The sequence below is a fragment of the Macaca thibetana genome, chromosome X, assembly GCF_024542745.1.
Source record: "Macaca thibetana thibetana isolate TM-01 chromosome X, ASM2454274v1, whole genome shotgun sequence".
Lineage (NCBI taxonomy): Eukaryota > Metazoa > Chordata > Mammalia > Primates > Cercopithecidae > Macaca > Macaca thibetana.
Genome location: NC_065598.1, coordinates 9,989,052 through 10,004,241, shown reverse-complemented (window position 1 = coordinate 10,004,241; position 15,190 = coordinate 9,989,052). Strand labels below are relative to the sequence as shown.

Genomic DNA, 15,190 nt, shown 5'->3' with positions numbered 1-15,190 from the left:
ATTTGCTCACCTCTCTTATTATACGCAGAAATGGGGCTGGGGAGCAGGAGTGAACAAAAAAGGCCATTCACATCTGTAATACTTGGAAATAACTAGTCGTCATTGGATCTGCTAAAATTATAACTAAATGAATAGAACTATACTAAGATATCTATTTATCTCCATTAAAATAAAAGCTCTTCTAGACCATACACAGTATTTAAAAGTTGTTCTCTGTATGTTATTGACTACCAGGTTAGAAAAATAAACACTGAACTCTTAATGATGGAATTTATAAATATATGGAACAGATTCTGTGGTGTTAATATAGAAATTTCAAATAAAACCTGACAAGGTAAATACTGTATCACATATCAAAATGGCTTAAATTGTAGTCCATGGAATACTAGACTTAAATTTATATGCAGATTGTATTTTATTAGGTTTTTGAAGTTCCCTGGGCGGCCTGTCTTGCCAGGGCATTTGGAAATGGTAGCTATTATAACCAATGAAAAAAAGGCATTAAAAAATTTAAAAAACCTAAATTACATGTATTTGTGGTCTGTCGAGTCAAACCTGAAGATAGTCTCAGACTCCTGCAGTGTAATTAAAACATCTTTAAAATTTAGTTACGTATAAAGAATTTATGCTTTTATACAGGTGGCATGTGTTAATACGGGTGTGTTTTCATATTAACTATTGTGGTTAAAGTTTCTTAGAAGAAAATATATGGGTTGTGGCGCTTGACGTGTCCATATCCTGATCACGCTGGAGTCGTGGTGTTGGGTGCCAAGGCTCCAAACACAGTTGCTGAATGTCACTCTGAATATTGTGGAATGAAACAAGCCAGATCTGTGTTTGCCTTGAAAGGTATCCAGACCTAATATTATACTTTAAAGACATTCTGAAGTATTGACTTCGGAATAAGAGCAAGCATTCTTTAAGTCCTGGGCAAACCCAAAAGGAATTACTGAAATCTCATGTTTCAAGCATACATTTTAATAGTAGTACTCAATGACAAGTCATTAATTCCCTGCAACCTGACTCTTAGGTTCAGGTCTCCAAAGGCAAAAATTAGGGGCATCTGTCTGCTTCCCTTGCTGTTTGATTGGGTATCACTGTATGTAGAAGTACAAAGCTCATCTGTTAAGTTGGACTTACTATTCTCTGCTGGTGTCCATATCCATGCCTAAAGGCTCATATCGAGATTGGTGTAAAATCAGCTGTCCCAACGTGAATCGTTCAATTATCAGCTCAAATAAGCCTTACTAAAAACTACCTAACATGAAGGAGGTTGACTGTGGCTCTGTGAAGATGCATCCAAAATGTGTGCATTAAAAATAAAAATGGTAAGAAAAATTAATTACCCTTTTTGCATAAAGTAGGTAAGGAAACCTCATTCTTTAAGCAACTCATGTTTTATAACTTTGCCTTCCACAAATTTGACCTATACCCAATCCTTGGCTTAATATTATAACAAAATCTGCCCACTGGTATCCTTGCCTTTTATAAGGACCATTTTGAATTATTTGTATTTCTTTTCTTTGGTGGTGGTGGTGGGAGGGCAGTATTGAATGCCACCAAGTCGTAACACACTTGCTAAAACCTCACAGAATAAGGGCACTATGAAAAAAATCACTTGGGGAAAAGGTAATGAATTAAGGCTGGGAGCAACTTGACTTTGGGTTTGGATAGAAGTTGAAATTGATGTGTTAGTGATAATTGCTATATCATTGCTCTATTTTTATAAATCCCGGTTTGTAAAAATTTGTTTGATAATGTTATATTTGCCTTCACAGAAGTCCTGTGGTCTGGACAGGGTTATATAACATTCCTCAAAAATTCTTCTGAACTCTCAAGGCCCTCTTCTTGGGGTCAGACTCAACTGTACCAATGACAAAAGCCTGAAAGCGTGGAAGACTTCTATTGTTTAGCAAAGCTGAGAGAAGACATTGTCTTAACAATCTATACTAGTTGTTAAATTAACTAATTAGTTGATTTACTACATTGGATTTCAGAAAGGTTGTCCAATGAATATCCAGTTTTCCATACTAATTGGAAATATCATTGAATATTTAAGTGTGTACAGTGGGAAGGGACTAAGCAATGATGGGTATACAGCAAGTACTCAATAGATACTATGGCTTTATTATACTCTTTTTTTACTGGTAGAATTTTCTGCTATGCACATCCATTCCAGGCAAAGGGAAGAGACTGCGCCCAGGCCCAGACCCAGAAACAAGCCTGGATCCCTAAAACAGCTTGTTCACAATGGCAGGAGCCCAGCACAGGAGTGGGGAAAGTAGAGGAAAAGAGGTATGAGTAATACTGACCACTAAAGGAAAGGGACTTACCCATTCAAACTAACAGAGATGACAACAAATAGTAGCATTAGCATTCGTTGATATTTAGGACATTACACAACACTTAGTCTAAAACAGGGACCCACAGTCCAGATGGGAATTCTGACAATAATCACATCATGAGAAGGCTGAGCAAATTGGATTCAGTGTTTTTGGAAAATGTAATCTTAGGGGGAAATATATTCTTGTAGCTGTGTACTACTAAATTGAAAATCTACAGAAGAATTCATTTATGAAATGTGTGGGTGTGCTTTTAATTTGCTAGTGGTTTAAATATTTTATTAACTGTATGAGCATGCTTTTAATTTGGTTGTGGTATAAGTGTTACAAATTAAGCTTTTATTAAAATCAGCCTAAACTCCAAACTTGAAAAACAAGTTTTTTATTTTATTTAACAAGTACCAGTACAACACATCGTGAGCCAGGCGCTCCTCCTAGGGCTTGCACATATCTCCTCCTCTAATCATCTTGACAGCCCCATGAGGAAACTAAGGCACAGAGGTTAAGAACTTGTTGAAGGTCTCAGAGCTAGGATTTCAAACCAGGCAGACTGGCACCAGGTTCTGTGTACTTAACCATTATGCTCCTTAAATTAGAATATCTACGAGTCAAAATGCTGTTTAATTTTCTTCAGATTATTGTGGGTTCTGTCAAGCTAAGCTTTCTGGCCATAAGTGAAAGTGCTCTTAGCATCTTGTACAGAAAGAATTCTTTCTAGAGGTTCATGGAGTGGCATCTATTTCAGACTTACACAAAAGGTTTGGAACAAATGTTAGTGTTTAACAGAAGCAGATGTTTATCAGTGGCCCAGACAATGTTATTTTGATATTTACCTTCTAGACTGGGGGCGTGGCAAACAACAGTTATGGGTCAAATTTCACTCACCACTTGTTTTGGCAAATAAAATTTCATTGAATACAGTCCTGCCCACTCATTTACATATTATCTATGGCTGCTTTCATGCTAAAACAGCAGCAGCATTGAGTCATTGTGTCCAAGAACATATGGCCAATAAAGCCTAAAATATTTACTACATGATCTTTTATAGCAAGTTTGCCACCCCCATTCTAGACCAGCAAGGTAGCCACCAGCCAGATATAGCTCCCAAGTGTTTGAAATGGGGCTGGTTTTGAGTTGAGATGTGTCATAAGTGTAAAACATATCAGATTCTAAAGACTTAGTAAAAAGAAAAAAAGAATGTAAAATACCTCATCAGTTTTCAAATATTGATTGCAGGTGGAAATGACAATTTTATTAAAATTAACTTTACTTGGTTCTACTTTGTTAATGTGACTACTAGAAAATTTTGAAATGTGACTCACATTTGTGGCTCACATTAGGTTTCTATTGACACTGCTGATCTACAGCCTGGAATTTGGAGAATATGTGACCTCTAGAAAAAGCAGAAAGAGGAAAGATGGGGGAAGAGAGAAAACAACCTCTTGTATTTTCAAATGTCTTTCTAAAGTAATACAATCTTTTCTGATTGGCTCTTCCTCATAGGAAGGCATACTCAAAAATGGGTTAGGTGGTCTATGGAAATGATTGTAGATGAGTTCTCCCAGAAGCAGACTTTGACAATTTGAATTGTGAGGTGATCCAGGAAGCACCTGGAGGGAGAGGGGATGCAAACAGGAAAGAGAACGAAGAGGAAAGAGGGTTAATGAGCAGGTTGTTGCTGTGGACCCATGTGCTGCCTCCCAATGGCGCCCTGTGGGAGATTTTGTAGACAGAGGCTCAGAGTGGTTCCACCAAGGAAGTGAAAAAGCTGGGCAGTGTATCCACCAATTGCCAGTAATTGCCACTTGAGGGCTGCTCCTAGGGGCTTCAGCTTCTTCTTACTCTCCCCAGCACCTGCCTTGCCTGAAGCCAGGTAAGACCCTGGGGTGAAAAGGCACAGGTACTTGCAGGAAAAAGCCATGAGCAAGCTGGAGAATGGTGCCTGCCAGAGGCACAGGGTTGGACCCTTCTAGTGTCTGGAACTGTGTCAAAACTAAATGTTCCATCTTATAATTCATAATTTCAACAAACATTCATGTAGTTCTCTGATGAGTGTGTTCATTTTCTCATTCAATCTTAACAATAGTACAGATAGGTAGATTTATCATTATCCATACATTATGGATGGGAAAACTGAGCCCAAGACACATCCTGTCATTTGCCCAAGAGAGTCCAGCTGGGATGGTAGCCCCAGTCTTCTCCCTCTGCATATGTGGTCACTCATGCCTGACTCCTTGGATTTCTACAAAACTTGGCTTGAGTAAGGAGATGTCAATATATTGATGTTTTCAAGGTGGTAACAGGAAACTAAAACCAATTTTTCTTATGGTCTGTAGAATTTTTTTAGATATCCATAGGGCAGTGTAGAAACTGGTATCTACTTAATCCCATGACTTTTATATGAAAAAGTATGATCTCTGTTTTGCACAAATCACAATCAAAATCAAGAGGTTATGGAGCCTGCTGACCACTACCACACAGGATGTTAGTGATAGAGTTAATTTCCAGAAAATCTTCAGAGAAGTCCCTGTAGTGGAAGCTTATGGGTGCATGGCTCATTAACGACTGGATTTTGTTACCTTCCCATTACCCAGGTTCCCTTCAAAAGTGTTGTCAGCCCCTTTGGTACCACTTGGAAACAAGTCTCTCTCCCAGCTTAATTTCCCTTTATTATGCTTCTAACTGACTTGGTAATTCTTTGCAGACTTCAGTAACACTTGTACTATTTAAATTTGAATAACCCCAAAGGATCTGGATAGGTCAATGTGTTTAAACCACAGGCTTTAGTCTATGTATTAACTGATTAAAAACAGATTTGATGCATGATGTATACTTAATAAAGGGAGGGGGAAGCAAGCAGATGTTTGTAAAATTTCAATGTGTTGGATTGCATTTCTTTGACCCTCTTTTGCTGACTAGCTTTAGAAAAGTCATACTTATGACAATTGAATTGTAAACAGTTAGATGATGTATTTCCCTAGAAATTTCCTGCTGTGAAGGGTCAGCCAAAAAGAAAAGTATCCCCTAGTATTAACATACCAAAAAAGTTGACAAATATACCTTATAATAGGTATGTCTATATCAAGGACATTGAAGAATGGGATGCTTCAAAATCATCCTCTAGTCTCTGACCATAAAGTGATTAGCAGTTGCAATTCATTTAATCCAAACAGTAAAAAAAACTTTGGCTTTTGTTGTTATTGTTGTTAAAAGCAAGTTTTTCTTTGATGCAAGCATAAGATCAAGTTGTACATAAATCACTGTGTCTAGTTCATTCTCTGACTCTTCAGCCTCTTGTATCCCATTCTTTAAGTGAAAAAGTTATTTTTCTCCTTTAAAATTGTCACATTTGAAAGGTTTTGAGTATTTCCAAGACAGAATTGAAGGTTTCTTGTTGGCTTTCCAGTCCAGATGAAATGTGCACAAAGCCTTCCTCTGAATTTTGAACACATGAGAATTACAGAGAAAATATTTTAAAATGTATTTTAATGAATACATAACCAAGCGTAAACATATGTGAAAAGCCTCCAAGGACCGGAAATGAAAGAAAGTGTAGAGTGGTAAGGGAAGACTGACACTGGGCTACTCCCAAGGAGTGGAGATGACATGGGGCAATGGTGACTTCAGTAGACACATAGGGAAGTGAACATCACATGTGGCAAGAGCCTTGTACACCTGGAGGCCAAGACCCCCCCCATGGATACACTGGACTCAAAGGGAACCTGACATCTTATCTGGAATTGAAGTCAGACACAGAACTCTCATGGAGGGAAGCAGAGGCACTGAGTCAAACTAGGATCTGTGCCTCTGTTGCACATGAGTGCCTTGTGGGAGCGTCCTCTTTGGGAAAAGAACCTCACACCCTAACCTCAGAATATGCTTCTCATCTGGCTGGACTATGTCAATCCCCAAATCACAGCACAGGGAGCAAAGTTTACATTGTATGAGGTATCAGACAAAAATTACAAGACAAAGATAAAATCAGATCCTTGAGAAATATTCAACAAGCACAGGGAAATACAGAATTGCCTTTTCTCAAAAGAGCTTAAGAATAAGTAAGTTTAGTTGTCTTGAGATTATGGAGAAGAGAATTGTGTTTTTGTAATAGGAACAGAAAGGAATTCAATAAGAAAAGGGAGATGTGATAAAGAACCTACTAGAAATGCAAATGCATTCGTTAAAAAATTTTAAAAACAGTCAACACCAGATTAATAAGTTTAACTTGTTTTAAAAATAACCAGAAAGTTCTGCTTTTGACATATGCATTTTAAGCCTTAGATAAAAGTGGTTCTTTTCCTTAATACACTTTTCTCAATAAAAAATTTAGGGAAGTAGAAAGAGCTAAAATTTTCATAAATAAATTTTACAGTGTAATGAAATATTGACACCTTTATGAACTTGTTAGTTTTCAAAATCCCTCAAACTCTTTCTAAATCCTCTTTCTCGGATGACATTATAAATTTGAGGTCTGTTTTCTTTTCCATGAAATTTCCTGTTGTTCCATATCTTTGCCATACTTGTGGAACTGTCTATATGCTAAAACACAGTTTCCCTGATCTTTTGCCCTCTCAACCTCTCTGATGTTGGCATATGACATTGTTCTATTCCCTGCCCATGGAAGATTCTTCTTTCCAAGAAGTTTCCACTGTTGTGCAACAAAAAATCCCTGGACATCCTTCAAGCCTCAGCTGCAAGACTTGGCCCTCTTGGAAACCTTTAACCAGCAGCCATCAACTCTTCCCCTTCTCTTGTTTGTAGCATCTTTCTCCCAGTTTGTACAGCCATCTGTTTCCTTGTGGACAGGGAGTAGATATCAATATTTTTATTTTATTTCCCTATTGTCTCTTTCAGAGTCTGGCATATTATAGAAGCTTAATAAGTACTTGTTGTGTGAACACATAAGTAAATGAATGAATGGTAGGAACACATAAGTAAATGAATGAATGGTGTAAATCAAGCTTGTTCAACACGCGGCCAGCAAGGCCACCTGCGACCCAGAAGTGCTTTGAATGCAGCCCAACACAAATTCATAAGCTTTCTTAAAACATTATGAGATTGTTTTGTGATTTTTTTTTAAGCTCATCAGCTGTCATTAGTGTTAGTTATTTTATGTGTGGCCCAAGAAAATTCTTCTTCCAGCGTGGTCCAGGGAAGCCAAAAGATTGGACACCCCTGGCAATCAAGAGCATGTGAATGAGAAGGAACAGAAATCTTAGTGTGTCTTACCCAGAATAGAGAGTTATTGTGTTTGAAAATAGGATTAAATAGTCATTCCAGAGAACTTTAAGTTTGATGCTCTAAAGGAATAGGGAATAATTCTAGAGTCTTATACAGGATAATGAGTGGTAAATATAGTGTTCAAAGAAATTTGATCTGGCATTAATGGACAAAGAATAGAAGCGTGAACAATAAAATGTACAATTGTGTGTTGGTATCCATAAGGGATTAATTTCAGGGTCTCTCATAGATACTAAAATCGTGGATGCTCAAATCCCTGATATAAAATGGCCTGTTATTTGCATATAACCCAATCACATCCTCCTGCATACTTCAAGTCATCTCTAGATAACTTATATTACCTAATACAATGTAAATACTATGCAAATAGTTGTTATATTCTATTGTTTAGGGAATAAAGACAAGAAAAAAGTCTGTACATGTTCAGTACAGTTGCAGTCATCCATTTTTTTCCAAATATTTTTGATCTGCAACTGGTTGAATCCAGGTATGTGGAACCCAGTGGATACGGAGAGTCAACTCCACTACAACTGACCAAATGTGTGTGTGACGAGGACTTATCATAAATGTCTATAAATGACCTTACTGTCAGCAAGAGCTAAACAATTCAAACCTTCCTCCAAGGGATTAGCCTCAGCCTGCCCATAAAAGGATAAATCTGAAAAATCCAATGGTAGTTGATTTGATGTGGAAATATATTCCTTATATTATTGCCAGCTCTGATTTAAGTAAAGGGATAGAAATCCAATTACCTCCTTTCTCCCTAGGTCATGACCTAGAGATAACCTATAACTAATTATTCTGTTAAATATCCCTGAGTTAGTGCAAGAAGCAAGAACAAAAAGAATAAAGTCTGAGCGTGTCTAAAAGGTTCTTTTAAATGCAACTTTTGAAAATCCAATTTAAATCTATAAATACTTGAAATTATGTTGATTTCACTAAGGTTTCTGAAAAATGTATCAGTTTTTCCTGAGTATGAGTAATTTTGTGTATCTGAAGTATAAAAGTATGCAGAATAATATTTTTTCCTTTTTTTTTTTTTTTGAACAGCAAAACTTAGAGAGTAACCTCACCAACCTTATTAAGAGGAACACAGAACTGGAGACCCTTTTGGCTAAACTCATCCAAACCTGTCAACATGTTGAGGTGAGTATCTCTGTATTTCTGTATGGTATGTTTCGTATGAAAACTGCCAGATCAAGGTTTTGATATCCTCATGCTTTATAATTTTAAAACAAGAATCTTTCTTAAAATTAAATATTTTGCAAAAGCCAAAATAAAAGATGGATGAAATTAAAAGGAATCAGAACTTCAGAGAATCTCTCCCATCCAGGGCTGCCTCCCATTCCCGTTATAGCTCTCCCTGATCTAGCATTACATAGCAGTCCTAATGTTGTAGATTTTAATTGCCCTTACAAAGAACAGTCAAAAAAGGTATTGTATTAGTGTACTAGGGCTGCCATAACAAATTACCACAAACTGGGAAAGCATAAAACAAGAGTAATTTATTCTGTCAGTTTTGGAGGCTAGAAGTCTGAAATCAAGATTTTGGCAGGGCCATGCTCCCTCCAAATGTTCTAGGGGAGGATCCTTCCTTGCCTCTTCCCATTTTCTGGTAGTTGCAGGCAATTCTTGGAGTTCCTTGGCTTGCAGCTACAGCACTCTCAACTCTGCCTCTGTCGTCACATTCTCCTGCTGTGTCTCTGAATATGCGTCCAAATTTCCTTATTGTTATAAAGAGCCCACCCTACTCCAGCCTTACCTCACTTTAACTTGATTACACCTGCGAAGACTATTTTCAGGCCAGGCATGGTGGTTCACACCCTGTAATCCCAGCACTTTGGGAGGCTAAGGCAGGAGGATCACTTGAGCTCAGGAAGCCAGCCTGGGCAACATGGCGAAAACCCATCTCTACTAAAAAATACAAAAAAAATTAGCCAGGCGTGGGAGCACACACCTGTGGTCCCAGCTACTTGGGAGGCTGAGGTGGGAGGATAACCCAAGCCTGGGAAATTGAGGCTGCAGTGAGCTGAGATTGCAGTACTGCACTCCAGTCTAGGTGACAGAGTGAGACCTTGTCTCAAAAAAGAAAAAAACAAAGAGTCTATTTTCAAATAAGGTCCCATTTACAGGTACCAGGGGTTAGGACTTGAACATATCTTTTTTTACAGACACAATTTAACCCACTGCAGGTGTATATTAATGCATCTTAGTTGTCAGATGTGTTTCCATGAAATAAACCACAATTGCAACAATAGCAGAACCTGCAATGACTCTACACTGCATAAGGAAAAAATAGATGCCACTTCCTTTATGTATGTGATTTTCAAAGTCCTCTTCCATCTTCTCCCAAACTGTCTTTTTTACCACCCCACCCCATGAACTGAAACTAAACAATTGCCATTCACTACACTTTTAAGCCTTCTGGCCCTTAACCAAGCGGTTCCCTCTGCCTGGTAGGCCAATCCCTCCAACCCATGTCTATTTGTCAGAATGCTTCCTGTGTACCCTCCAAGTCCTAAGTCAAGGGGCACTTCAGTTGTGAATGTTTCTCTGGTTCTCGGGACCAGAGTCATCGCCTCTTTCTCTGAATCGCATAACATTTTATGATATCGTGTATGTGATTCAGAGAAAGGAGAGATGTCCCCGCCCCAATCTCATGTCGAATTGTAATCCCCAGTGCTGGAGGTGGGGGTTGGTGGGAGGTGTTTGGGTCATGGGGGCAGATCCCTCATGGCTTGGTGCTGACTCCATGATAAGTGAGTTCTCACAAAATCTAGCTGTTTAAAAGTGTGTGACACTCCCCCCTCCGCCCACCCGCCTCCCCCACACACACTCTCTCTTGCTCCTAATTTCGCCATTTGACGTGCCAGCTCTGGCTTTGCCTTCTACCATGTGTAAAAGCTTCCTGAGGCCTCATCAGAAGCTGAGCACATACCTGGTGCCCTGCTTCCTGTACAGCCTGTAGCACCCGTGAACCAATTAAACCGATTTTCTTTGTAAATTACCCAGTCTCAGGTATTTCTTTATAGCAATGTAAGAATAGTAATAATCTTCTCATGGCTTTATCATTCTTTCATGTACCAGTTCCATTTTTCCAACCAGAATGTGAAGTCTTAGAGGATGGGAGTCAAATCTAATTCGTTTTTGTATCTCATAGACTCTAATGCATTGATTTTCACACAGTAGGAGCTCAGGGAATTTGTTTTAGATGAATTTGCTTGATGACTCTCTAAATGGCAAATTTTGAACACTATTTGAATGCTTGCAAGTTCAGCTCCCCCAAAATATCTAAAGTTGGAGAAGCAAATTATTTTGAGCATGCATTTAAAATTTTTGACAGTAACTCCATTTTTGCAATAAGAGTTTCTTGAAGTCCCTTTGATCGTCTAAGCAGTGATTATAAGTTTATAGCCTCCTATGTGCCTATAACTGTCAGTAGATGCACAATGTAGCAAATAATAATAAAGATTATAATATGTTAGAGAACAATGTACACACATATAACAACATATTTAAAGAACAGTAGAGTAGCCAATCAGGTGCCAAGCTAGTAGAATATTGCATTTATGGATTCTAAGATTAGCAATTTTTTTACAGACTAATATTGCTGAAATTGAGCTGCAACTTAAATGAATGGTGAGACAGTTTAATGGGCAACATTTATTTGTTCCTACTGGCATACAAAATATAGATGAGACAGTTGCTGGTATCTTAGATTAGATGGAGTATAGTTTGAGAAGGGGGGATTAAAAGAGAAAAAAATGTGAGTACAATTTTTGTGAAACTTTATGGAAGAGTCAGGACTTGAGCCAGTTACTATAGATTTCACAACTATTATTTTAGTACCCTAGGTATTGAGATGTCAGCTTATTTATTCAACATAATGGTGTTTGTTGGTGATACATTTCTCAGCATAGCAGAAATTAGCAAAGATTGCTTTCAGAAAGATCCTATCAGTGTAAAAACATGTCTACTGTGCAAACACTGGTGCTTTGGTGGAAGGCTTAAAATACTTTGTGTTTGTAAAGTCTGCGCTTTTACTTACAAGTGCTCCCCTTGTGATCAGAAATATAAAACTGGTTACTAAGAGAAACACATGAGTTAGCAACTTTTTCCAACTCCAAATTTGTTGTGTTTTCCAAAGATAATATCCAGGGAGATAGAAATTAGGGATGTTCTCATCTCCTACCTAAGCCATCTACTCCAGCTGTTCATCATTTGAGGTGCTGATGGAGGTTATGATAGGTGGAAGAGGGAAAGGCATACAAAAGGAAAGAAAAGGAGGAATTAGAACAAAACATAGGTGAGAGAGCAGATTAGGACTGTCCAGTGAGCTCATTGGTTCACTTAGTAGACCCTCTTGCTTTAAAAGCTACATGATTGTCAGGGTAGAATCAGTTTTTCATCATGTTGAGATGAAGTTGAGAGTGTGAAGGCAGCAGCAGTGGCAGCAGTGTGTTGCAGAATCCAGACCTTTTGAACCCTCTGCTTAGACTGGATTCTCTTTTGGCAAACATCTTGCCAGGGAACATGTTGAGCCTTGTTGATTAAACAATATTGGAAATAATAGTGAACAAGCATAATGTTTTCATTATTATAGGGTAAAGTGAATATGTATTATATTAATAAATGGATGAACAAAATGGAATAATCTGTATGCCATATTTTATTTTTATGATGTGATAGCATTTGATGTTTAGGACAATAAGAAAGAATTATTTCTCTTCAGTAAAAAAAAAAAATTACCTGAGCTTTATGGTAAATCTTATAAATGCTTTATGGATTGGGTGATTATTTCATTCAATTTCAGCTAGTTATTCCTTAAAGCATTAATGTCTGGTTTCCATTATGACCTGTTGTGATTTCAGAACAAATGCATTGCTCCTAATGCAATATTATTATGGCTTGAATTTACAAGACGCTATTCATCCTAACATGATGTAAAATTACATTCTAAGATGTTCAGTAATTTCAAATGATAGATAAATTGAAGAAATTTACAAGGAGATTTTAGTTTTATATTAATAGATCAGATATGATTTTAGTTGCAATACAGGCTTTTCAAATAAAGCTATTACTGAATTGACTGTAGCAGAGTTGCAAATAGACACATACATGCCATTAGAGGTAATTCTAAACAAGAAATAAAGAATATTCATTTTTTTCTTTGTTGTTTTTGTATAAATCCTTTGGAATGGAAACACATGTTTATGGGTGAGTAAGTTTGGTATTTGGGAAATTTATTCTAGACAAAAATTAAAGAAAATTATGAGTAGAAAAATAATGATACTTACAGTACTTATTTTTACATTTGTTTTTATTCCTAATTATTAGTATTCTGAAAGTATAATTTTCAAAAGTTGAACACCCATTTCTCATATAATGATTGAATTAGTCCACATCAAAGATTTATTTAACTTTTTTTTTTAATTTATTATTATTATACTTTAAGTTGTAGGGTACATGTGCATAATGTGCAGGTTTGTTACATATGTATACTTGTGCCATGTTGGTGTGCTGCACCCATCAACTCGTCATTTACATCAGGTATAACTCCCAATGCAATCCCTCCCCCCGCCCCCCTCCCCATGATAGGCCCCGGTGTGTGATGTTCCCCTTCCTGAGTCCAAGTGATCTCATTGTTCAGTTCCCACCTATGAGTGAGAACATGCGGTGTTTGGTTTTCTGTTCTTGTGATAGTTTGCTAAGAATGATGGTTTCCAGCTGCATCCATGTCCCTACAAAGGACACAAACTCATCCTTTTTGATGGCTGCATAGTATTCCATGGTGTATATGTGCCACATTTTCTTAATCCAATCTGTCACTGATGGACATTTGGGTTGAAGGAACCAGCAAGATGATAAAGCTGCTTCCAAGGAGGATACCAGAAACGGATACATATAAATGTGGGGAAGGGGTTAGCAGGGGGAAAAGAATGCCAGACTAGCATAGCTAATTTGGATACAAAACTGGTTAGTGACCTACAGGGCAATAAGGCTAAAACATTTGGACAAAATAAGTTGCATATTATTGGGTTTCTCTAAGTTAACATCTAACTTTGCAGAGTCTAAGCCCTAACCACTAGTAAATAGAAAGTCAGACTCTGTTACATCCCAGTCTGGAGAGTCAGATGACCCTGACTTAGGCTGACTTCATGGAATATGCTCTCGTGGGACTTTGGAAGGGCTCACAGTCTTCTCTTTCTCTTTTTTCCAAGTTTTCGATAATTTCGCTTAACATGACTTTCTGTTCCAGAGACTTGATCTAGGAACAGTGTTTGCTAAACAAATATTTCTGGGAGGGGGTGTACATTTTTGCCTGTGGACAGTTACTTTAATTTGTTACAGTGTCTTGCTAGTTTGTTCATTTCAGTAGTGCGGATGGAGTACCCACTGTGTTAGGTGCCAAAGGACCCTGCCCGCAGGAAGTTTACTATCTTCACTAAGACAGAAGAGCACTTATAACACAAAATAAAGTAGAAAGCCATAATTACCATAAAGAAGGTGTGGATTATCTACTTCAAAATTTCAGAGAAGCAAGAAATTGCTTCTAGCTGGGGACTGGGGAAGGTAGCACAAGATCTGAGCCTGCCTTTAAGGGTAGGTAACATTTGAGTTTACGGAATCAGGGAGACAGCACTGCTTGCCAGGCAAATAAAGGCATGAGGATAGAAAGACGAGGAGTGTATGTACATAAAGCAAGTAGTTCATTCTGGAGAAATGGAAAGTTTGGAAGAAGGAAGGATCCGGAGGAACCAGTTTGGGAGAGATGAGAGCTGGAAAGGCTTTCATGTTGCATCTGAATTTGAACTTTGGTTTTGAAGGTTTAGTGAGGGTTCAAGGAACACATAGACCTGTGTGAGTTTCACAGTGACAATTGGCATTTCTAACTCTTTTCAGGAAATGACACTTTTGGTTATTGAGAAAATAATATGGATATTGTCATGCAAAACAATCTCATGTCCAAGGGAAACCTTCACAGCACTAGGAAACTCCAAAAAGGCCATGGAGTTTGTTAGGCACTAGAATGCTATTCTTTTAAATCGGTACAGTGGAAAAGAATTTCCTGGTTCACATCCTTGGTTCCTAGATGGTACTTCTTCCTTTTCCTCTTCCTGAAAGTGTCCTTGTATTTGGGCATGAGCATTCCCCGGGAAAATAATTCCCATGCCAGCTGGAGCTAAAAAAACTCACAGCACAGAGGCACCTCCTAATTGTTGTAAATTAAATCAATGAATTCCTTCCCAGGACCCATGAGGAAGTACCACATCCTTATAAGTTCACATCTCCTCCCAGGGATTTACCTCTGCTTTTCTTTAGAATGGAAAACAGTTTGAAGGTTCCCCTTCAGCCACCCAACTCTCCCCGCCCCCGCCACATTGTTTTCATAACTTGTTTTTTAAATGAGGGTAAAGCAAATGAATGGCTTTTTGATTGTAAGTGCCAAATATTTTTAAAACGGTGGAGAACAGAGAATGGCATGCGGTGGCTCATGCCTGTAATCCCAGCATACTTTGGGAGGCCAAGGCAGGAGGATCACTTGAGCCCAAGGATTCAATAACAGCCTGGGCAATATAGTGAGACCTCGTCTCTACAAAAAAATGTAA

At 38.0% G+C, this 15,190-nt stretch overlaps 1 protein-coding gene across 8 annotated transcripts in view; it reads left to right on the top strand.

The window, feature by feature from the left end:
- MID1 (midline 1) overlaps positions 1 to 15,190 on the top strand; it is a 391,573-nt gene that overhangs the window by 300,981 nt on the left and 75,402 nt on the right. For all 8 annotated transcript variants that reach the window (XM_050777270.1, XM_050777269.1, XM_050777271.1 and 5 more), the window contains exon 3: positions 8,631 to 8,726. In XM_050777270.1, the coding sequence (XP_050633227.1) occupies positions 8,631 to 8,726 (96 nt within the window). The remainder of the gene's footprint in view (positions 1 to 8,630; positions 8,727 to 15,190) is intronic.